This window comes from Vipera ursinii (genome assembly GCF_947247035.1).
Source record: "Vipera ursinii genome assembly, chromosome: 4".
Classification (NCBI taxonomy): Eukaryota; Metazoa; Chordata; class Lepidosauria; order Squamata; family Viperidae; genus Vipera; species Vipera ursinii.
In genome coordinates this window covers 119,604,406-119,627,999 of record NC_139514.1, presented here as the reverse complement: position 1 = coordinate 119,627,999, position 23,594 = coordinate 119,604,406, and the positions used below count along the sequence as shown (strand labels likewise).

At 49.1% G+C, this 23,594-nt stretch overlaps 2 protein-coding genes across 5 annotated transcripts; one reads left to right on the top strand and one right to left on the bottom strand.

The window, feature by feature from the left end:
* Positions 1–1,826: 1,826 nt before the first annotated feature.
* CHUK (component of inhibitor of nuclear factor kappa B kinase complex) lies at positions 1,827–15,280 on the top strand. Its single transcript, XM_083362078.1, has 21 exons — positions 1,827–2,010; positions 2,150–2,244; positions 2,703–2,817; positions 3,406–3,475; positions 3,748–3,836; positions 4,558–4,647; positions 4,755–4,879; positions 5,339–5,446; positions 5,829–5,964; positions 6,367–6,561; positions 7,094–7,196; positions 7,598–7,721; positions 8,141–8,292; positions 8,853–8,914; positions 9,781–9,890; positions 10,637–10,686; positions 11,396–11,492; positions 12,559–12,706; positions 13,636–13,769; positions 14,250–14,349; positions 14,915–15,280. The coding sequence occupies exons 1-21, from the start codon at positions 1,876–1,878 to the stop codon at positions 14,939–14,941; spliced, it is 2,265 nt and encodes a 754-aa protein (XP_083218204.1). The 5' UTR covers positions 1,827–1,875; the 3' UTR covers positions 14,942–15,280.
* On the bottom strand, positions 9,791–23,022 carry ERICH6B (glutamate rich 6B; the record flags this gene model as incomplete). 4 transcript variants are annotated; one of them, XM_083362080.1, is made up of 9 exons in its annotated part: positions 22,705–23,022; positions 22,117–22,256; positions 21,282–21,346; positions 20,965–21,092; positions 20,502–20,590; positions 19,765–19,913; positions 18,534–18,762; positions 15,942–17,076; positions 9,791–9,888 (listed from the first exon to the last, which is right to left on the bottom strand). In XM_083362080.1, the coding sequence occupies exons 5-8, from the start codon at positions 20,559–20,561 to the stop codon at positions 16,846–16,848; spliced, it is 669 nt and encodes a 222-aa protein (XP_083218206.1). In that variant the 5' UTR covers positions 20,562–20,590; positions 20,965–21,092; positions 21,282–21,346; positions 22,117–22,256; positions 22,705–23,022. The 4 variants fall into 4 exon arrangements, with proteins under 4 accessions (XP_083218206.1, XP_083218205.1, XP_083218207.1 ...); XM_083362079.1 differs by having other exon boundaries at positions 22,709–23,022; XM_083362081.1 differs by having other exon boundaries at positions 18,621–18,762; positions 22,709–23,022.
* Positions 23,023–23,594: the final 572 nt, after the last annotated feature.

Genomic DNA, 23,594 nt, shown 5'->3' with positions numbered 1-23,594 from the left:
GAGTACTGCATACAGCTTTGGTCACCACATTGCAGAAAAGATGTCGAGACTCTGGAAAGACTGCAGAACACAGCAACAAAGATGATTAAGGGCCTGGAGGCTAAAACACAGAAGAACTGGGTTTCAGGAATTGGGTCTATCTAGTGAAAACGCGGACGCAGTGGCTCAGTGGGTTAGGACGCTGAACTTGTCGATCAGAAGGTCGGCAGTTTGGCGGGTCGAATCCCGAGTGCCGCGTAACAGAGTGAGCGCCTGTTACTCATCCCAGCTTCTGCCAACCTAGCAGTTCAAAAGCACGTAAAAATGCAAGTAGAAAAATAGGGACCACTACGGTGGGAAGGTAACAGCGTTCCGTGCATCTTTGGCGTCCAGTCATGCCGGCCACATGACCACGGAGATGTCCTCTGACAAGCGCTGGCTCTTTGGCTTTGAAACGGAGATGAGCACCGGCCCCTAGAGTCGGAAACGACTAGCACGCATGTGCGGGGGAACCTTTACCTTTACCTTAGTGAAAAGAAGGAACTAGGGATGACATGACACGGGTCTTCCAGTATTTGAGGGGCTGCCACAAAGAATAGGGGGATCAACTTCTTCTCAAAAGCCCCTGAAGGCAGGACAAGAAGCAACGGATGGAAACTAATCAAGGAGAGAAGCAACCTGGAAGTAAGGAGGAACTTCCTGACTGTTAGAACAATTAACCAGTGGAACAGAAGTTGCCTCCAGAAGTTGTGGGAGCTGCATCACTGGAGGTTTTCAAGAAGAGACTGGATTGCCATCAGTCTGAAATGGTCTAGGGTTTCCTGCTTGAGCAGAGGGTTGGACTAGATGACCTCCAAGGTCCCTTCCAAGCTCTATTCTCCGTAAGTGGTGAGTAGAATATGCAAACAACGAGCGACATAGAGTTTGCTTCAACCTCGACTCTGGTTTAATTAACAGTCGGCTTTTCAAGAGTTACGAGGCAAGTAGCAAAAGGCAACTCTTTATGGCTGCCCACTCAAGTTCAGTGACTTTAGACGGCTCTAAAAAAATGGTGCACTTCCTGGTCTTTCCCCAAGTAGAAATAAAAGGTAAAGATCAGGTTTTTGGCTTTGAACCTTAACACGCGAGCACGCCTCGCTGAGAGGAAAAGGACCCGGAGCGGCCGGAATGATGGCGGGGAGGCAACTTGGCAAAAGGAAAAACTGAAGTGCTGGACAGATGGACTAAAGCGCAGGATCCGAAAGGCCGCCAGATGGCGCTATTCCGCCACGATTCAAAAACAGAATCCGCCGAAGATCTTCCAAAGGGGATCGAAGGTGGATTCCCAATCTGGGCTACGCGTGGAAACTGTTTTCAAAAAAACCCCACACGAAAAGCAGAATTTGCACGCGGGGGGGGAGCCCGCTCTTCGGGTCTCCAGAGACCGCCCTCCGCTTCTCCCCCGAGCTGCTCGGGAAGGCGGGCCCGCCGGGGGCGCCCTAAAGCCCCTCCGGGAAGGAAAGGCGCGCCGGGACGGCCTTGGCGGGGGCGGCGGGCACGAAACGCTCCTTCCCGCGGCAGCCTCAACCCCCCCCCGGCACGACCCCCGGCGCTGGAGGCCTCGGGCAAGCGGGGACGGCGCCCTCTGCCAAGGAGAGCGGAGCCCGGACGGCCAGCGGGCTTCTCGGCCTCGCCCCGGGCTCCGGGCTGCGGGTCCCCCGCGCGGAGGGCGGCGGCGGCCGGGAGCCCGTCTGTCTTCGGAGAGCGAGGGCGGCGGCTGCTCGGGGCGCCGGGCAGGAGGCCGTGCCGACGGGGCGTGGGGACGACCGCTCCGCCGCTGCCCCGGGAGAGCCGGCCCCGGAAGAGGCGGAGCGGCGGCGGCGGCGGCGTCGGGCCTGCTGGGCGTCGGCGTCGGGCATGGAGCGGCTGCCGGCGGGCGCGGCGGTGGCGCTGCGGGGCGGCTGGCCGGGGGCCACGGGCTGCGGGCCCTGGGAGATGCGCGAGCGGCTGGGCAGCGGCGGCTTCGGCACCGTCTCGCTCTACCAGCACCGGGTGGGCGCCGCGGGCCGCCTCCGGGAAGGGCGGGGAGGGGGGAGGGCGGCGTCCCGGGGCCGCCCCCGGCGCGCCGAAGCCCCGGCCCGCTTTAACGCCGCGCCCTCCGGCGCTCCCTTCCCCTCCGCCCCGTCTGCAGGAGTCCGGCGCCCGGATGGCGGTGAAGGCCTGCCGCCTGGAGCTGAGCGCGCAGCAGCAGGAGCGCTGGCGCCACGAGCTGCAGATCCTGCGCGGGTCCGTCCGGGGCTGGGAGGGGGGAGGGAGGGAGGGGGCGGTCGGGGGTCCCCTTCCCCCGCCGCCTGCCCCGCACCTGCCCCGCGCTCCCTCTGGCCCCCTTTGGAGGCTCCGGATGTTAGTCTGTCCCTGACCCTTGTTTGTTTGCATCCCGCCTTTATTATCTTTACCAATAACTCAAGGCCGGGAAGACACACCCGCCCCAGCCTGCCTTCCGCCTCCTCCGCCTCCTCCCCGCACCCTGCCAGCCGGGTGGGGCAGAGAGGGGGGGGGCTGGCCCAGAGTCACCCAGCCAGACCTTAGGACTGAGGCAGGACTAGAACTCGCCACCCCCCCTTTGCCCTGCTTCATGAAGCGCTGCCGGGCTGCTCCTGGCCGGAGCCTTGGGGGTCTCTCTAGCAGGAGGAGCCCCTTCCCGGAGGCCCCTCTCAGGGCTCCGCTCCCCTTCCTCTCCGCAGCTTGGACCACCCGAATGTGGTGAAGGCCCAGGACCTGCCGGAGGAGCTGGACTTCCTGGTGAACGCCGTGCCTCTCTTGGCCATGGAGTACTGCTCCAGAGGAGACCTCAGGAAGGCAAGCCCCCCCCAGCCCCCCCCCCCCCGAGGGTGGCCGAGCTGCTGGATCCGCCCGGGGTGCTCGCCTCCCGCTCGGCTGCTCCCTGCAGAAACCCAGGAGAGAGCCCGGGCCCCAGTCGGGAGGCCGCTGGAGCCCCCTTCCCACTTGAGGACGTCCGGAGGGGGTCCCCACCAATTTGACCGTGAGGGAAGAGAGCTGAGCTTTCCTTCTCCGGTTCTCTCCGTGGCCTCTAAATCGTAGAAGCAGATAAAACTGCGCTGGGCTTCCGCTCTTTCGTGACCTTCCGGGGCTTAAGGAAATCCCTCCTTTGAGGTCGTTACCAATTTTGGGGCCCGGACGTTGAGCCACAGAGCCGAACTCTGATGGCACCGGGGGTCTCCCCCTCTTTTGTGCTTTGCCTTGTAATTGTTCATTATTTCGCTTCATTGACAGTCAGCCCTCGTTTTCTTGGCCCAAACGTGGGCTGTGTTCTCCAACACAGAGCTTGCTAGTAACGTTTTTTGTCCTCGGAGCTACGTATGCGTCGGTTATTAAATAGAACGGTTTTTCTAACCTTCGTATTATTACCACTTTTTGCTCTTGTAGCTGCTGAACGCTCCTGAAAATTGCTGCGGTCTTAAGGAAAGCCAAGTCCTTTCTGTGCTGAGTGACATTGGTATGTCAGCTGTGCTTTTCCACGATAAAGTGATTTAAAAGTGTTTTGTTTCCCAGTCGTGTTATGGTGCCTCCAAGTTCATTTAAAAAGCCCGCCAGTTCTGAATACACACCAATAATTAATCTTTATTTGTTTAGACCACGGAAGGGCTTTGGGATAGAGCTTAGAGCATCTTCTGGATTTTCCACTGTTGTCAAAAGGATGAAAGCCAAATCAGAAAGTGTCTCTTATTTTTTTTTTCTAAACGTGTGCTTTTTTCCTATAATTTCTAGGATCTGGCATCCAGTATTTACATGAAAACAGAATAATTCATAGAGATCTTAAACCAGAAAATATTGTCCTTCAGGATGAAGCCGGGAAGGTAAGTGAAACGCTCGCAAGAGTTCAGGAGGCTGTGGTCGGATTCTCCGTCCTTCTCTCTTTCCAGGAAACGGGCCACGGAAAGGGGAATCGTATCCCTTGGCAGGTTCCCCCCCCACCCCGTCCTGACCTGCCCCTCCCCACCTCTGCCAGGAGGAGACCCCGAGTGGTTGGGGGAGCCAGGCCCTCCTGCCTTTGGGGCTGGGCCTCCCTCGCCTTCTCCACCCGCAGGTCCTCTCCTCCTCCCTGCTCCTTTGAACCACAAGGTGCCCTTGACTTTGGCTCAGTCACCAGGAGACCCCGAGTTCTAGTCCTGCCCTAGGCACAAAAGGTGGGTGACTTTGGGCACTCCCCCCTCTCTCAGCCCAGCCCACCTCACAAGGTTGTTGTGGGGAAAGTAGGTGGAGGAGGGAATATTAGGTATGTTCATTGCTTTTAATTAGTTATACCGACAGTAAAGGTGGAATGTAAATAAATACGGGTCCACCCATGGTGGCTGGAGGAGCTGGTTCTCCAGCATCAGAACAACGTCTGAAAGGGCATTTCAGCTGCTCGCTCCTTCCTTCCTTCCTTCCTTCCCATCCGATCAAAGCAGAGGCTCTCCCTGTCTCTCCCCCCCCCATTTCAGAGGCTCGGCTAGGGAAGAAAATGGAGAAAAACAGCCACTTCTCAGTGAAGAAGCTCGGGTGAAAAAATGACTTGCCGTGTGATTTAATTGCCAGGTAACCTACAAGATCATAGACCTCGGATATGCCAAGGATCTGGATCAGGGAAGTTTATGCACGTCTTTCGTGGGGACCTTACAGTACTTGGTGAGATTTAAGCACAAATTGCCGTGTGTTCTGTTCTTCACTCTCCAAAGTGTGTGGGGGGCGCTCTGTCGTTGATTCTTCTCCCCATTTCTGCTGTTTTGTTTAAGGCCCCCGAACTCTTCGACAACAGCCCTTACTCCGTGACTGTGGACTTCTGGAGCTTTGGGACGCTGATCTTCGAGTGCATTACGGGCTTCAGGCCTTTCCTGCACAACCAGCAGCCTTTCACCTGGTACGTTTCTCTGGCTCAGTTGTGTGTGTGTGTGGGGGCAGTGCGGACACGGCCAGCGCGTTTGCCAAAGAGCGGCTGGTGTCGTTTCTCTGCATACACGGGGACACCCAGGCAGCCTCAGGGGAGGCAGGAGGGAAAGAAATTCAGCTCCCTGACAAATGTTCTTTCTCCACCAGCTGTAGATCCAGGAAGAGCTTTTTTAGGGGAATCCCAAGCTGGGCATGGCTCTTTTGGGGAGGGGGAACCATTCATAAGCATTTTGAAGGGTCTCAAGGGCTCTTCTGGAGGTCATCCATCCTGCTAGAGGCATCATAGGCTCTGAGATACCAACTATTTTTCCTTCTATTTATGTGTAGATAGATAGAGAGAGAATGAGAGAGAAAGAGAGAATATATGTAGGCACAGCTGATTATTACTTTCTAGTCCTTGATCTCCATCTTCCTTGCTCTTTTCCCGGAGGCATGAAAAAATCAAGAGGAAAGACCCCAAATGCATTTTTGCATGGGAGGAGATGACTGGGGAAGTTAGATTTAGCGCTTATTTGCCAACTCCAAACAGCTTGTGCAGGTAACATTCTATCTTTTCTCCTTAATTAATAGAATTCCTTCCTGCATTAAACCATCCATCCTTCCTTCCTTCCTTCCTTCCTTCCTTCCTTCCGTAAGAACCAAGTCCTCCAAGTCCTTTGAATCTCCAACAGGTCGGGGTCTATTCCACTTTTGGGGGGGGGAAATACCTCATTCCAGAAGGAAAAGCTACAGAGGGGGTCCCCGTAGATGCCATTGTTTAATCGAAGCGAGCTGGGGCACACCAGTCCTGCCGGATCAAACCCCCAAGGCAGACGCCGTGAGAGACGGGCGGTCCTTCCAGCAGCCAGGCCACGTGGTGAGGCGAGGATGGAGGTGGCCCGTCTGGTGGGCTTATGCTCTTATTTTGTTTTATGGCTTAGTACGATTGTAGAAACCATGGAGCACTGGCTTCAGCTGATGCTGACTTGGGATCCACAGCAAAGGGGAGGCGGGATCGATCCCAACACCAACAGCTACAGATGTTTTCAAGTGATGGAGCAATTGTTAAGCCTGAAGGTAAGAAGGGGCCACATTACAAACTTCAGTCAAAAAGATTGATTACGATTACAATCGTTTTGTAAGCTTTCGTTTGCTTCTTTTATTGAATTTCAAAATATTTAGAGCTGGTAACACCAAGACAAAATATTCCTTCCTTTCTGAAAGGAAGGAAATTAATTAAATTAAGTAAACTTTTATTTTTAAAATAACACTAACATGATTAGAAATTTGGCCAAGAAACTAGTTGTTACAAAAAAAAAACACCCTACTGCTTCGATCATACTGTAGCTTTTTCTTTTTTTTTAATTTTATTTTGAGCATCTTAAACCTGTCTTCACGGGGGCTGGTAAAAAACCTTCAAAAGTAAACGTTTTCAAATATGGAGTGCTTTGCTGTTTCTTTGTGGCATTTTGTTTTCAGATCGTCCACATCTTAAACATGACGTCTGCCAAGATCCTCAGTTACTCTCTGCATCCAGAGGAAAGTCTTCATTCCCTGCAAGTTCGGATTGAATCTGACACTGGAATAAGCTCAGGAAACCAGGAGCTTCTCCTTGAAATGGGGAGCTGCTTAGACCCCCGGAAACCGGCCTCTCAGTGTGTCATCGACGGCGTAGTAAGATTTCTGATAAATGGGATCTCTTGTGGGGACATCTTGGATAGGACCGTTCACAGCAGCCAGGCAGAACGTGAGGATTTATGTCACTCCAATTTCCACAAAGTCCAGTTTGTGGAAATGGTTTGCTGCCACTTACTTTATTTCCTGTGAGGCTTTTCATAAATAGCTCTGGTAAAATGCATCCTTTTCTTCCGTTAAATTATATTTTTGCAAGACTACGAAAGGCTGCAAAGTTTTGACAGAATAAGTTAGTGCTTGCAAGGCGGAGGCACCTTAGCCCAATAAGTGCTTGTTAATCCTTTAAAGAAAACGCCTGGATCAGAACTAGCTTCTTCCAGCTCCTTTTTTAAGACTTGTAAAATAAATTAAGTCGTTACAGAATTTTTTCACTCCGTGAGCGTGTATATATCATATATGTATGAGTTTATTCATCTATTCTTGCATGTTGTTACTGCTTATCTGGATTATTGGTACTTTCTCAAGGTTGGCAAGGAAATGTTTTGATTTGATAATTTCTCTTCTTTGCCAGAAAGGCTGGGATAGCTACATGGTATATTTATTTGATAAAAGCAAAACTACATACGAAGGCCCTTTCGCCTCTAGGACGCTTTCTGATTCTGTAAATTATATTGGTAAGTTTGTCCCAGTTCAGTAATAATTATTATTCTAAGACTCAGCTACAGCATATTTAGGAAAAATATTCTGCAATTGTCTTTGAGACCTTATTAAAATATCAAAGTATAAAAAACACTAGCACTCAGTCGGAAGAATGTACAAGCTTCTGTTCCTGACCCATTCATCGTTTTCTTTGAATTTGTAAACAATTGTGTGCAAATTGTAAATATTGAATTCCAAGATGCAAAAGTATGTCGTGTTCAACTCAGTAATAAGCAGGGATTGTGTCAGCTTTGGTTACATCACAAATATTCTTAAATTCAGTGTCTCCCTTCCCTTCCCTTCTTCTAACTTCTAGTTCTTAGTATACTAATAAGGGTAATATACTAATAAGGCAATTTTTTTCCTTTACTTTCAGTCAAGGACAGCAAAATTCAGCTGCCCGTTTTCCAGCTTCGAAAGATCTGGGCTGAAGCCGTGCACTACGTCATTGGCCTGAAGGAAGACTACAGCCGCCTCTTCCAGGGCCAGAGAGCTGCCATGTAAGTCCCAGCTGCCCCTGAGAAAGCGCTGCGGTTGGGAGGGGCTCGGACGAACGAGCAGATACAATCAGCAGCCCTTCCGCTCTTTTCTGTGGCCCCCAGTGATAGGTAGGGGTGTCCATTGGGGAGTCCCAAATAGCCGTAGCACTTAGGCTTATATACCGCTTCACAGTGCTCTACAGCCCCCCTCTAAGCGGTTTAGAGAGTCAGCCTGTTGCCCCCAACAATCTGGGTCCTCATTTTACCGACCTCGGAAGGACGGAAGGCTGAGTTAACCTTGAGCCGGTCAGGATCGAACTCCTGGCTGTGGGCAGAGTTAGCCAGCAATGCTGCATTCTAACCCTTGCTCTCTACCCATGTATGTTTATATGTAGTTATGACAGAGATTAACGCAAACTTCTCTTTGTCCCAATTTCCAGGTTGAGTCTTCTGAGGTACAACACCAATTTAACCAACAGGAAAAACAACATGATCTCAGCATCACAGCAATTGAAAGCCAAACTGAATTTCTTCCAGCAAAGTATCCACTTGGACCTGGAACGATACAGTGCCCAAATGACCTTTGGAATCTGTAAGCCTGGTTAACGTTTAGGGATGCCACCCAGTCAATGTCATTTCTCTCTCTCTCTCTCTCTCTCTCTCTCTCTCTCTCTCTCTCTCTCTCTCTCTCTCTCTCTCTCTCCCTCCCCCCCCCTCTCTCTCTCTCTCTCTCTCACACACACACTCACACACACACACACACACAGCTTCTCTGGTGCTGTCCATCCACATTATCGGGATTGAACAGGATCTTATAGCTGAAAGTGTGAGCCGGTTCATCATCTTAACCATCTACATCCTATAACTTTCCTAAATCCAGAAATCTAGATCCTTGTTTCCTACCTCTTTCTTGTCTGAAATGTACAAAATATGTTAAAATAGCTAAAATCTAATCAAAGGGATGAAGGAATCCAGGCTGAATAAGGGCATGTCAGTGAAGATAAGCTGTTGATGGTGGAGCATTTATTGGCCATTTGCAAAATTCATTAGTATTGCTACTTCTGTTGTGAAGCATTGCTTCTTTCACAACAAGCGTTGCTCATTTTCAGAGAATACGGTGTCTTTAAATTAACTCCAGTGTATTTCTTTAAGCCTCAGAGAAAATGTTAAAGGCTTGGAAAGACATGGAAGAAAAAGCTTCGTTGTGCGAAAAGGTATGGGTCAAAAGCAGAATGTATTGTTTTAAACCTATTGCTCCTATTGTTCTTGTCCCCATCACCCTTATTAAAATGAATTTTTATTTTTGAGGTAGTACCTTATCCAGGTACAGAAAAAAGATAGGAATTTAATCCAAATTAAATAATTGAAAATGAAGATAGGAAAGTGATCAAAAGCTTTCCATTATCCAAAGAGGAATGCATTGCTTTACATCCAAATTTATGTATGTATTTTTTAATTCTGAGACAGCAGCTCGTGAATAGGGAAAGAACAGGAAGCTAATAAAAATTAAGCACCCCTTTCTCGTTCTGCGTTTCATTATCACTAATCTGGCACTATCCTCAAATAAACCTGCCCTTTAGAGTGTGCTCAGCCGTGGGGAAAATCTGATCAAAGTGGTATTTAGAGGCACGCTGCCTCGAACTCAGAAATAACCTTCAGTCCGTGAAGAAGACCTCCTGTTTTCCCAAGGTCTCTTAAATTGAGAACATTCAGATCTTTTCCATTTTTACTGTTTATTATTCAAAATGTAGTCTATCTAGCCCTAGGCGCTACTTGGTGTGGATGTTTCTCTACCTAAGCAACGGTTAAGACCTGTGGACTTCAACTCCCGGAATCCCCCAGCCAGGAATCCTGGGAGTTGAAGTCCATTCATCTTAACGTTGCCAAGGTTGAGAGAGGCTGCTCCAGCCAGGGAGCATCCAGCCTCAATTGGAAACTCCAGCGAAGGAGGCGCCACGTGGCAAATCCTTTTATGGTGCCCGTGGGGCATCCAGCTATGTGATTATATTCAGTGTGGGGGAAAATCCCCACAAGATCCTTCAGTCTATCAGAGAGAGGGAATTTTACTTCCCCTGTGCAGGTGGCAGATATCGGGTCCCTGGATGAACAGATCATGGCGCTGCACACTGAAATTGTGGAGCTGCAGAGAAGCCTCCACGTGCGACGTCAAAACGATGTCATGGAAAATCTGTAAGAAAACAAACTCCTCATTACGCAACTGACTGAGCAGCGGAGGCTTTTATTGGTGTTAAGCTCTCCAAAGCATCGTTAATGGCACCCTAGTTAATAAGCCTTGCATCTGCCCAAAAACATTATAAATAAAATTTCTGTCTCTTGATTTGGCCACTCGGAGTCTCCTCTGGCCGGGGTCACCCACAAATACCGCCCCCATAATCCCCTGCCTCTCGTGCGGATGCACTCCCATGTCGCCAGTCTCCTCTGCTGGGTTCCACAAAACAGGCCATCAGTCACGTGGGTGACCCGCCTGACAGCCGTCACGAGTTACAACCCTGCTGGGCAGGCTCCATTAGAATTGTAACTCAAGGACTACCTGTATTTTTTTTTAAAAAAAAGGATACAGCATTTATATGTTTAGCACAATTCTTGAATTAGAAGTGGAACTCTGTGCCCATGGATTCCTTTTCCGGTGAGTTGCAATGTTAAAATCCACCATGGTACTTACCAGGTGGCCCACCGAGCTGGCCTGAGTGGAAAGTTTGGCTGAGTTGAGTGTGCTAAACATTTACAAACAAAACATCATCCAGCCTTAAGAGCATCAATGGTGGTTTTGCTGCTGCTCCTGTTGCACAAGTGTTCCTGGGCAGAACGATAAAATATCCTGCCGTTTTATTGAGGGTAAACACCTTGACGCTCCCACTCTTACTGACAAGTTAATCTCTCTCTCTCTCTCTCTCTCTTTTCTCTCCCCCCGCCAGGGAGCAGAGAGCCATAGAACTCTACAAGCAACTGAAGTCGAGGCCTCCAGGTAGGGCAAAGTCACAGGGAGGCACAGAAGGGATGAGGGGTCTTAAGTAGGAAGTCGGCCAAGGGGCCCGACTGGATGGGCTCAGCAGACTTGGGAACACAAAAGACTTAGTGCACAAAGTGAAATCGCTGGATCCTCTGCCTCTTTTTTCGCTCTGTGTCTTTCTTCGCTGGTTTTCTAACTTCGTAATGGTCATTTCTAGCTGTTCCTGCTTTGAGGGTGAAAATTTAGAATATAGAGGCTGTTCCTACGCTGATGCTACTGACTCCTATCTGGTCAGATAATTCATCATTCCCTTAAATGGAGCTTTAGCAGTCTCTGGAGCACTTTGGGTTGAGGGAATATTAAAAGATACAATATTGGAAGTCTTGTTCGATGTCAACAAAATTTTATAGTCACATTTACTAGGATTTCTGATGTATCTAACAGTTACAAATATGTTATTCGTGTTATTAAGGGTAATGTAGAATAGAATGGAATGGAATAGGAATAGAGCCGGAAGGGACCTTGGAGGTCTTCTAGTCCAGCCCCTGATCGAGCAGGGGAACCTAGACCATCTCGGACAAGTGTCTGTCCAGCCTCTTCTTAAAACCCTCCAGGGATGGAGCGCCCACGATTGAAAGCGTTTGGCTTTTCTAAACGGCACCTGGATTGCCCGTGCTTTTGTACATGGAGGAAGTTTCCTATTGGGAGAGATCTCTCTTTTCAGACCACGTCTACAGCGACAGCACAGAGATGGTGAAGATCATAGTCCAGACGGTTCAGAGTCAAGACTGGGTCCTCAAGGAGCTCTTCAGGCACCTGAGGTAATCGGCCGTAATCACACCTGGGATCCACCACAACTTTCCTTCCCCCCCCCCCCCGTTCCGTGCCCAGGTTGCAGGGTGACCACGATCCAATTGGACGATCGCTTGGACTTCGTTACCTCTTCTCTGTCAATCTGCTTCACCTTTTGCCTTTCTTCGTTAAAAAGATACTAAAAATGTGACACTCGCCCGTTCCAGCTGTATTTCTAGTTGATCAAAGCTTGTTCAAAGTTTGAAAATACGCTTCCTTGAATTGATCTGCTGTTTCTTGCGAAAGGAAAAAGCCTCCTTGGAAAAGGCGGGCTCTGAAACCCCAGTGGACAGTCCAGGGGCCAAAATTGGCTCCGGAGAATGCAGGACGTCCAGGGTGGCAAGGCGGCCGTAGCGTCTCCTCTCAGAGGAACGGGTAAAAAACATCCTTGGCATATTTTCCATTTGATTGCCAAAAGGGGGAAACGTTGCTGGAAATGACGGACTGAATTTATTGTAGTGTGTCATAGTGTATTAACTGTCTTTGTTACTATTTTTAGCTCAGTTTTAATAATGATTTTAGGTTCTTTATGTGGTTTATTTATTACTAATTAATGAATTTTAGAAAGTATCGCTTGCGATTTATTTTAATTCCTGATTTCCTTAGCTGAATTATTAATTTGTCCTTTGTTCTTTTTTTCATGCGTTCTCTTGTATTTGTTCATACGTTTTCTTTAAAGCGTTCAATAAAGGGGGGGAAGCAAGTAAGCACCGAGACGCAGGGCCGCTGAAGCCAGAGCACTTTTCCCCCCACTAAGAGCTTAACGTCTCTTCAAGAGGGCGGCAATAGATGTTACTGTTTCTCTGAGGGAAACTGAGTCTGGGAAAGTGTTTTATTGAAAAGGTGGCTGAGCGCTGAGCCAAAACATTTGTGTGAAAACAGTGGGAAAAGAAGGGGATTGAAAGGAGATAGCTAGAGAAATTACGGTTGTTACGGAGGTCGCATCGTCCCTAGAAATATTCCTGAATTTGTCCTTGATTTGCCCCGGGTGGCCTCCTACCACCGTCTCCTCACTCTCTTCTCTTTAAACCACAGCAAATTGCTGGGCTGCAAACAGAAAATCATCGACTTGCTTCCCAAGATCGACGTGGCTCTGAACAGCATCAAGGAGGCCGACAACTCAGTCATGCAAATGCAGGGGAAACGGCAGAGGGAGATCTGGCATTTGCTGAAAATTGCTTGCGTAAGGATTTGGATTCCCACCGGGGAATCAACCGGCCACGTGGATGAATATTTAATACAGCCTGTCGATGTTACATTATAAACCAGCGTTGCATTTGTGTATCGGTTTGCCGACATCGCTAACGTATAGGCAGAATTTGGTACAAATGCTACTTGTGTCTGATGGTTAAGCGGAGAGACATTCTCACGAGTCTGTCTGTTTCCAAAGCCTGTCAGAAATATTTGGCTAACTTCTTCCCTAGAATTCAGAGGCTTAGCCAGAAAAGCTGAGTACAGATTTGGGCAGGACAGGACATGTGAGGGTGACTCTTAAGACCCCATTTTATACCCCTAGATCAGGCAGGGCCAAGATATTTTGGCACAAAAGATCACGTCTGAAAATTTGGGTGGCGCTGATTCTGACGACATTCAGATGTCACCAGCCACACCCTTGTGGGTTGGTCACCTCTGCACCACCTGCTAAATGTCAACCCTGACTGGGTTTGCGCCGTCCTGACCGCCTCATTTCCCACAGCTGTTTTAAAGCTTGAGAGCCACACCGCGGCCACTAGATCAGCTGCGTTCGTAAGACAGAGCTGGCCCCGCAGTCCCAGTCAGTCCATTCACCCTTCGAATGCCAGCATTGCAACGTTACACAATTTTTCATTCTTGAGTGGCCAGAAGAGGGAAATGGGGCACCATTGACGCCCCTGACGGGGGAAAAAGGGTCCTCGGCGTTCAGGATGCCGCTCTCCAGAGTGCAGTGAGTGCCAAACGATGGCAGAGAGCTCGGTCACCTGGACCAGCTTTTCTGCTGACACCACAAACCATGTTCCTCATGACCCCCATTTACAGCATCTCCCAATCAGGGTCATTTGAGAATAAGCGCAGTAGCCTTGCAGGGTGCAAATCCTCCGCTAAAGGCAGGCCTCTCTTTCCTTTTCCTTGTAGACACAAACTGCTGCGCGATCGGCCAGCTCCAGCGTGGAGAGTCCCGTCCCGTCTTCGGTGCCTATCTGGCTCTCCCAGACTGCTACGGCAAACATGCTGCAGCCTTTGCCTTTTGCGGAAGCCTCTAGAAACACGTAAGAGGAGGGGAAGGCGGCCCTTCCTTCCTGCTGGAAACCCCCCCCCCTCCCTCAGAGCTGCCAATTGGCACCCCTGCCAGGGAACGCCGTACCTTAATTAAACAAAGAGTTTAGTGAAGAGGGCAATATACCAATGCTTCACTGTGTGAAAAAGCCATATGCTCTGAATGCACAGTTAGTAGAATAAAGAATATCTGTATGATATGAAACTGAAGTTTAAAGGAGAAAAGAACGCTTGAAAATAGGGTCACAACTTAAAGACTATCATTGCGGACTTCATTAAGGTGGTAAGTCGAGGACTAATTTTAATTCATGTCGCAAAATATCTTTTCATCCTCCGGAAAGAAATACCTGGAATTGTGACTGCTTAAGAAAAGGAAGGTCCTGATTTTAATTGGTGTGTTTAAGTAGTTTCCTTCATGGTTAGGAGTACTTGGGATAGACAGCAGCCATTTTTGTTTTGTTTTTTCCTGGCAGGTTGAATTTTGCACATTTGTTAGAAGAAAATCTAAGCTACCTTGACAGTTTTAGCGCTGTTATACAAGAAGCAAGACACGGCCAAAATAGCAGCGTGATGGTGAGTCCAGGCTTCCCTTTGACACGCCTACTTGCAATATATAATTCACTTATTAGGAAGAAAAGACAGCCTGGAAAGTGGGTTATTCGCTAATTCAGCAAGAGAATCTCATCTAGAAATACCCAAAACTTTTCATGAGTATTTTTAGAGGGGGTGGGGGTAAATAAAGTTGAGGTGATTTTTAGCAAGTTTTCCCCCCAGTTTCATCCTATTAACTACAAGTGGGGTGGATAATTGATGCATCACTTGATCTTATGTGACGAATCCTCCACTAATTTCCTCAAAGGAATTTTGAGGGTCTCTGAAGGAATTTTGGAAACACACCAGCTCCGTGAGATGCAGTGGGGGGGACGATGAGTCCCATCCTGTGAGTAAAAAGGAATAATACAAGTGAATTTTCCAGGCTCCGGTCCTTTTAATAAGGCCAGCAGTGGGAAAAACACAGTTAACTTTATTTGGTATTTTAAATGACCTCTTCTGTGCGAGAGAACTGTAAGAAAACACAGAGATTGTTGCATAACAATGCCAAGAGCACTTCGGATTATTGCCCTGTTTTCTTTTGCAGAGTCTCGACTGGAGTTGGCTGAATTAGGGCGTCTAACGTTGCACATCCGTATTTGCAAAAATGGGCCTTTTAACCTAAAATACCTCTTTTTAATTAAAGAAGGACCCAGATCGAAGATCTTGCATCATTATCCAGTTCTGGAGGTTTGGGGAAAGTGGCCTTGCTTCTGCCTCTAAAGCGGGGGTGTCAAAGTGCCGCCCCACGGGCCGGTTGCATCATACGGAGGCCGCGCCCGCCCCATCTCTGGCAATGGAAAAAACGCGTGATATATCGCGACACGTCACGTGACGCGGCGAGTTTGACACCCACGGATAGAAGGCCTTTAATCATACGGTCCGTAATGCATTTTAAATAAATACCCCCCCCCCCCAAAAAAAATCACATTGTAGTGTGGAAAATTAGGGAAACGTGTTAAAGCAGAAATAATGGCAAATGCAAAATAAATTATCTGTTATATACTGTATTAATAAAAGAGAATATATGTAGCTCAGGGTTGAACTGTGAAGTCCTTGGTGCTCTCTGAGTTTGGTTGTTTTCTTGCAGGCATTTCATGACCCAGCTAGGCAATATTGTCAGTAATGCATTGATGGTGTTACCTAGTTTGGTAATGAAACATCTGCAGGAAAACAACAAAACTCGGAAAGCACCAAAGACTCCATATGGTTTATTACACACCTCCTGAATTGTTCTCTTTTCTATGGTCCTTATAGAAAATATTCATAGTGTATTTCTAATGAACGACATTGGGAGTATTTTTGTAATATATTAAGCATTTATTTTTTTGTTTTTACTTTGAAAATATCTGACACATACCTTCCACTTAAAAACAATAGCTTACAAATGTCACAAATAAAATAATCTCAACAAGTAAGAAAGTCTTTTATGTTTTTGTTAGAAAATTAGAAAGGGTTTCGAACCATCTGTGAATAAAGTTAATAGCTTAATAAGCTAAATAATTCTCTCAACGTTGAGAGTAATTTTGCAAAACTCTTTGCCATTTTGACTTAATGGGAAGTAAGAGTATTACCTGAGGTTCATGTCGTTCGGTGGAGCTAATCCGGAGGTGGTAGTAATTAAGGCACTGGGCTAGAAAGCAGGAGACGGTGAGTTCTAGTCCTGCGCCTTGGGTGAAAAGCCACCGCTCTCTCCGCCCTAGGCAGGAGGCAGTGGTGAACCGCTTCTGAGAAATCTTGCCAAGAAAACCGCAGGGATCTTTTCCAGGCAGTCTCCAGAAACTGTGTGTAAGGGGGGGGGGAGGAAAAAGCTGAGTCACCCATGCTGTGAACTCCAATGAAAAAGCAGCTTAGGGCATGTTTGCGACACGACTTCTCATGTTACACTTCGTGACCAGGTGGGGTAGGAGGGGCAGCACGCAGTTCCTAGGCCAGAGAGGGGCTGCTGGAAGGAGCCCCCATCGGGTCAGCTTGCGAGGTAGGCCAGCCAAGCAGCACACCCAGAAAAACTGTCTGACTTTACTGTAAGGTTACATTAACAGAATATCTGGCAAGCTTGAAAGTACAAATCCTCCCCCTTCGCTTTTGCAACCCAAGAAACCAGGCGGTGAATCCACGTTGTGGAAGCTCTCCGGGAAGGCTGTCGGTGGCATTTGTGCCATTGTAAATACCACTTGCCACGCACCCAAATTCTGATGACGTGACTGCAACGGTCACAAGTGCGAAGGCTGGTTGTAAAGTCGCTGTTCATAGTGCCCTCTTCATAACTTTGAACAGCCGTTGAACGAAACGGTCTTTTAAGTAGAGCCTCTTGGTTCAAGTGTGATAACGCAGCCTTAAGTGTGTTACATAAAGAGACACGAAAAGATAAAACTACAGCATAGATGGAGGGAAGCTTTAATGCTTTCTGTAGGAAGCTTCACTTCACGTAGATTCTGTACCACTGAACTATTAGATTGGCTTCCCGCAATTAACAGGCTAATTTCTCTCCTTGGGTTGTATCTTTCTGTGCTGTCCTTGCATCCTTCTGTACACCTTCGATATAAGATGCAGGTCTGCAGCAGCTTTTGAGGGATCCGAGTCCAGTTTCTTGAGCAGCTTCTTCACCCGGGTCAAGATGCTGCTGATCTTCTGAAGCAAGGCAGGACTCACGAGGTCCTCGGTGGTTCCACATCGCTGGAGAACCCAAAGCATCCTTGAATCCTTCAGCTGCAGAGGACCATTAGGAACAAGACAACATGGGCTGAGAGAGAACGCAGGGACCATGAACTCTATTCTTACAACGTTATTAACCCATAATGCTTCCTTGGTTCACGCGCTTGCTTATACACATCCAACAAGTTACCTTCTACATTCAGAAGAATAAATAACGTGTACCTTCTTTCCATCCCCAAAGCTGCCTGCCAACCAACTCGTTTTATCTTTTACAACTAGGTTTTTCGCACTGATCAAAAGAAAGACTTCATTTCCAAAAGAACTGGAGTCCGTGACAATCTCTTCCTGTGACCTTTCAAAGGTGAATTTCTAAGAGTGAAATACAAAAACCCGCAACATACCTACATACGCAAACCCAAATGATGGCTATAAAGTGAAGAAAGAAAAGCTGAGTATAATTGTAGTGATTAAAAGAAGAGTGATGAAGAAGAAAACAAAGACCCATCGAATAACAAAATAGAATAGAAGTCAATTCTTAAGTTCATTTCCGGAATTATGAAAGGCAGCCTTGGGACACAGAGAGACATCCAGAAATATTTCCATTTCAAATAGGAAGGAAAGATCATTTTTCTCTGCCTCCTTCATAGGAGGTGTGACTCCCTTGTCATATTATTTATTTGTGTGTTCATTAAACAAATTTATAGAGCCGTCCCACTCACGTATAGGGACCCCAGGCAGCTCACAACATTTAAAAATCCCACCGTGTGACAAAACCCCCTTAAAAGAAGCCCCCCACCCCCAAGGCAGCAGCCGCACAGTCAAATCGGTCTCTGGATCGGCACTCTTTCCACTCGGGGTCACCACGGAGAAAATCAGGTCTTTAGGGCCCTGTGGAGGATCGACAGCAGCAGGCTGGGGGGGGCAGCCGTGCCTCACGGGATATGATGATCCTTAAAGAGGGGGCCACCACCGAGAAGGCCCTTTTTCATGTATTTGTTGGTTTATTTCTTTGTAAAATTTATTGGTCGCCCATCTAACCCCTGGGTAACTCTGGGCAGCTTACAATTATGTATACAGTTAAAACATAAAAATTGAAATCAGACATTGAAACCTAAGGACATGGGGGGGGAGAGAGACTGGGGGAGGGAGTGGGATTGCTATTACTTGATCAACTCCCTCCGTGCGCTGATCCCCCACTGGGCCCCCAAGCCTGACTGGCAAAGCCAGGCCATGAAGGGCTTTAGAGGGGGCCCGGGGCCCCTTGAACTGCCCCCAGGAAGCAGACTGGCCTCTTCACGGCCCCACCCGATGGCCGTCCCTGACCCGGTGGAGGGGGTCCTTGCCCTCGTAAGAGGGGTCTCCCTGCCCCTTACGATGCAGGCAATGCCGACCCACTTTCTAGGTCTCCACCCGTAAGCAACGCTTGCTTTTAGTAAATGATAAAAAGAAAGCGCTCCCCACGGAAGTTGAGTCCGCGTGACCTCGCACCAGAAAGTGCCCCCCACACTCACTCTTAGCCGCGCACCAACGTTGAGGCGGAGACAGTCGTGAGCCTTTGCAAACGTGAGGAAAACCTGATCCTGGGCTTTAATTTTCACCTGGATGTAAACATTGAGCTGCAGACGGACAGGCTGGAAAGGAGGCGCGTGGACGTGAGCCCCGTGGTCCCACCAGTTCCAGAACTTCTGCCGCTGCCCTTTCTCATCAAAGACGGAGCCCTTGCAAAGGTCCAGGCTCAGCCTGAGGCGGAAAAGGCAAAATTAAAATGTGGCCGAAGGGTGTGTGTGTGTGTGTGTGTTGGATTTCCAGTGGGGGGAGGATGCGGGCAGCAGCAAACACCCATCCCCGTAGTATTTATCACCATCCTACACCTTCCATAAAAAGCTTCGTAAACATTTTTAACAGTTGCAGGTAATGCTGCCTCACCTTGCTGAGAACATTAAGGTCTGCATTAAGCTCTTACATTAAGAAACGTCCGCAGGGGACTAAAAATCATAGTTTGGCTCTCAAAGCTTTGTTCCACACCTTCTCCATGTTGACAGTCCAGACAATCTGAATTCTGATTTAAGATCTATAGAGGCCGTTTCAGCTTATGCCCCCTTGTGTAGTGACCATTTAAAGTTGCATCTGCGCCGGTCCTCATACTTACAGCGGTTGCAGCGTCTCCGTGGTCACCTGATCAAAATTCGGGCACTCGGCAACTGGCAGGTCTCTACCACGGCTGCGGCGGCATCCCTCTCACCCTGGGACGAGGTGACGGCCACCGACCACCCTCCCAGCCGGCTCCCAACCCGGGAAGGCAACGGGAGAAGCCGGGGTTCGCTTAAGGACCGCCCAGCTCGCTTCACAGCCGCTGTGTTTTCCTCAACGACCAGGGCAAGGAAGGTTGTAAAGTTGGGCGACTCACTTAACGGCTGCCTGGCTTAGCCATGGCTAGTAAGTCCGGTCCCAACTGTGGTGGTAACTTGAGAACCACCTCCTGTCCGTTCTGGGAGGAGGTTTCTGCTCCCCTGTGGGCACTTACTTTACACCTGGCCCTTCAAGAAGGCCTGGGGATACGGCAGGATGGGAGACTGGCCGGGGCCAAGCCTGCAGCTCCCCCCCCCCCCGGGAGCCCCTTGCGGCTTTTCCTTTGGGGTCGCCCTCCTTGCCCTGCGCTGTTCCACGCTGCTGGAAGCTCTTCCCTCCCTCCCTGTTACCTCTCCTTCCTTCCTTCCTCCCTCCCTCCCTCCCTCCAATCACCTGAGCTTTCCCTTCTGCTGGTCGTGTGCTGCGTAGCCCTGGTTCGTGAAGAAGGCCAGAATTTCGTTGCCCTGGGTGTCACGAAGGACGCTGTAGGTGAACTGGGTCTCGCTCAGGTAAGTAATGAGGATGGCCAGGCGGCCTGACGGGTAATTGAGTGGGAGCTAAGGAAGGATATTGTTCATTCAGGGTGCCGGATAGATTCATGGCTTAATAACATACATTTACCTTAGTAACACGGTCTTCCTTTTTATTTTTGTAATTTTTATTTCACTTACATTTGTTTTTATTGACAAAACTATTCTTGGTTGCTTATGCTAAAACGTCCAGCTGAATGGAAGAGCTCAGCAGCAAACGTTACAATTGGGGACAATTGTTAGAGAGGCAGCTCAAAAAGGGGTCGCCCTGCCCCCCCTCCGCCAAGCCCAGGGCTGACCCTAGAGATCAATGAGGAATTGCCCTCCCCCAGCAAGGCTCGCTTGCGCCAGGCACCCCGGTAGCCCTTAGACACCTCACTCGGATCCCATCCGGCGCTTTCGTGCCCCCGAGAAAGGGATGTTCAGCTAGGCCCTCTCCTCTTTCTCTAAATCAGGGGTGTCCAACCTTGGCGACCTCGAGGCTTGGGAAGTTCAGTTACCGGAATTCCTTGGCTGGAGATTGCCGGGAGTTGAACCCCACAAGCCTTAAAGCCGCCAAGGTTGGACGCCCTGCTCTAAACCTGGTTTATTGGCAGATATTAGACTTGGCCCGTTCCATCTGGGAGGAGGAGCAAGAAGATCTTTCCATCCTGATAGCATCTTTTCACAGGCTTGGAGTGATGGCAGAGCTGAGGAAGAAAGCAGAAGAAACAGGAAAGGCCAGAGTCCTCCAGAAACGGGGTCCTCGCCTCCGACCACGCGGCCTCCCGCTGCCAACACGCGGCACAGCCACCGAAAGGAATGAGCCCTGGGAGGACCAGACATTAACACTCTGTGGTGGCTCAGGACTGGAGGAGGGGGCTCTCCCGGGGGCTCCTGGGCAGGAGAGGCGCCTGCCTAAACTGCCAGGCGGCCGTGGGGGTGGTGTCGGCATGCAGAGCGCAGCCCCCCGATTCCCTCCCTTTGAGCCAGAGAAGAGGGACCCAGTGTGCCCCATCCGCCTCTTGAGTGAGCCTTCAGGCTCCCAAACGGGGGGACCCCGTCGGGGAGGAGATCCGCCCACCTTTAACTGCTCAGCTTTGAATTCGGGGTCCACCTCCAGCAGCTCTTTGGGGTCTGGATAGCGTGTCTCTAGGTTCGTGGTTTCTGGCCGGGGTGGGTGGTCCGAGAACTTGAAATGAATTTTGATGCCTGAAATACGTTGAAGAGCAGATTAAACAGTTTAGAGCTTCAAGAAGTTCAGGATTTCACAGGGGGGGGAAGGAAGGAAAGAGCCTTTCCCATTTTTCCACTGGCAATTCTGGAGATGCGGGGGGGGGGTGGTAATTTGGAGAAATGAAATGATGGCAGACAGGCACCGAAGGGTTACAGAGTACTCACATTGGCCCAATTGTATATATTGCATAAATATCTTTCTGTATCTCTCAAAGCCTCGTTCTTGTAACCTAGGAGAAAAAATATTTGAAAATGAGCCATCGGTAGGCAGACTAAGATGTTTATGCCATAAAAGCAGCTGAAGAAAACGGGCATGAGGACAGCTAAGCAAAGAAATGAAATACGTTGATCAAGCACATCGGAGAAAGCCCGTGGCTCTCGGTTTTTCTACTGAGCCAAAGAGCAGAGACGGGCAATTTTCCTTCGACCTCTTTGCGGCCCTTCCCCGTCTTACTTTATGGGAAAGGGCGTTTTTCATTCAGTAGGAATATGCTAGTTTGCAAACTTAAGGCCTCCACAACTGGGCCGCAATCAATCTGCGCGTCTACTGAAATTCCACATCTTTGCAGCCCTGATCTGATAACATCACTGGAGGTTTTTAAGAAGAGATTGGACAGCCATTTGACCAGAATAGTATAGGGTCTCCTGCTTGAGCAGTGGGTTGGACTAGAAGACCTCCAAGGTCCCTTCCAGCTCTGTTAACTCTGTTATCTGGAAACATGTCGGGTTTATTTAAATAAGTCATTCCCCAGTACACTGCTTCTTATATAGACTATTCTTACCTCGCCAGACTTAAAATGTGGCCACACCCAGTGCTTTATTTTTGGAATTGTGTCCACCTGACAAAAGCACACTAAGATAGGGGAAAAATATTTTGCAGGGGATGGTGGACATTTTAGCATTCGGTGTGGACTGCAAGAATCTAGATGACCACTAGAGGGTAGCAAGGAGCTAGAGTTTCAGAGAGGAGACGGAGCTGTTCAGCTAGAAGGCGGCCTACTCTTCCATCAGCATCCTTTTAGTCTTGCTCTCCAGCGACCCCCGGTGGTGAGGACGGATGTCGATCTCACTGGCTCGCCTCTCCATCAGCTCCTGTATCACAGACTGGAAAACCTCCTTGTAGGTCCTGCAACACAGAAACTGCAAAGGGGTCCGAGGTTCAGAGGAGGGAGGGCCGCCCCTGGCCCTACGGGGGGTCCGGCCTCGACCTTTTCAGTATTTAACCATCTCCAGGAGAGGAAAGGCTTATTTTGTCTCCCAACGTGGCTCTGGTTTCGTTGGTTTTTGGCAGCAGTCGTTACGTGGATCAATAAATTGCTAACGGGTGTGGTTTTACCGAAAACTGGAAATAAGGCCTCTGAGGGATCAGGAGGGATACAGGCTGTGAAAGCCAGCGTGCACAATTTTGTCTCCTCCAAAACTAACGGTCCTACAGAGACACTTTATGCCATTAACAATGGATAATTGTACAGTTTTACACAGTATAAGGTTTCGTCCAAAGTTTTACCAGGAAAAACCCGGTTCTTTGAGCAATTGGTCCATCAGGAAACCCCAATCACCATTCAGATAGATATTTAGAAAGACAGACCTACATGATCCATTTTCTCTGGTGTCTCCTCCAGTTCCTCTGGGGAGGGCAAAGGCTTCAGGAGGGAGGTGCAAAACTCACAGCAACCGATCAGGCACAGGTCGGTGACCGAATGTTCCTCAAAGAAACAAGGCGTTAATCAAGGTTTAATCAACAGTGCAAAAAGTTTTGTAGGTAAACCTGATTATACCCAGGTCACCCAGTATAACACACCGCTTCTACATTTATGAAAATCATAGTTTTCATTTAGCGAGAAGCTCACATTCACAACTGGGTAGAAAAACAGTCAATGTTGTGACTGAGTAGGATTTCTTTTCAGTTGTGATGGTGTGCATAGAGGGTTATGGAGGAGACCCTGAGGGAAACACGCAGCAAATATTAGCAGAACGTGAAATTAGCCCTGGAGAACAGGAGGCGGTGAGGGAGAAGCTGAAGACGGCCCCACCTTGACTGTCTTTGGTGAAAAGGGAAGGGAAGGGGGCACCAGCATCCAAGGCCGAGGCCAGCCTTCTTTCTGGACAGGCGGGGATGGACATCGCAGGGCTTGCTACAATTCTACTTTATCAGAATAGGCTATAATAACAAGACCTTGTAGTAACTAAGGGCAGGTGGAGAAAGGAGCTGACGGATCAGTGCTTATTGGAAAGGGACCTGCCTGAGACTCGGCTAAGAAAGTTTGGGGGCTTCAGGCTTCATGGTGGCACGTTCCTCTCCTCTCCGTGGACACGGCTGCCCCCCGCCCCAAATGCCCAGGATGGAGAGCGGACGCTGTGGCCAGAGAGGAGGGGGGGCGTGCTGGCACTCTCAAGTGGTAGTCAACAGGACTGCGGACTTCGCCTACATCGAACTGAAGTGTGGTAGAAGAGCTGCCTGGCCAGGCTCACCGCGGC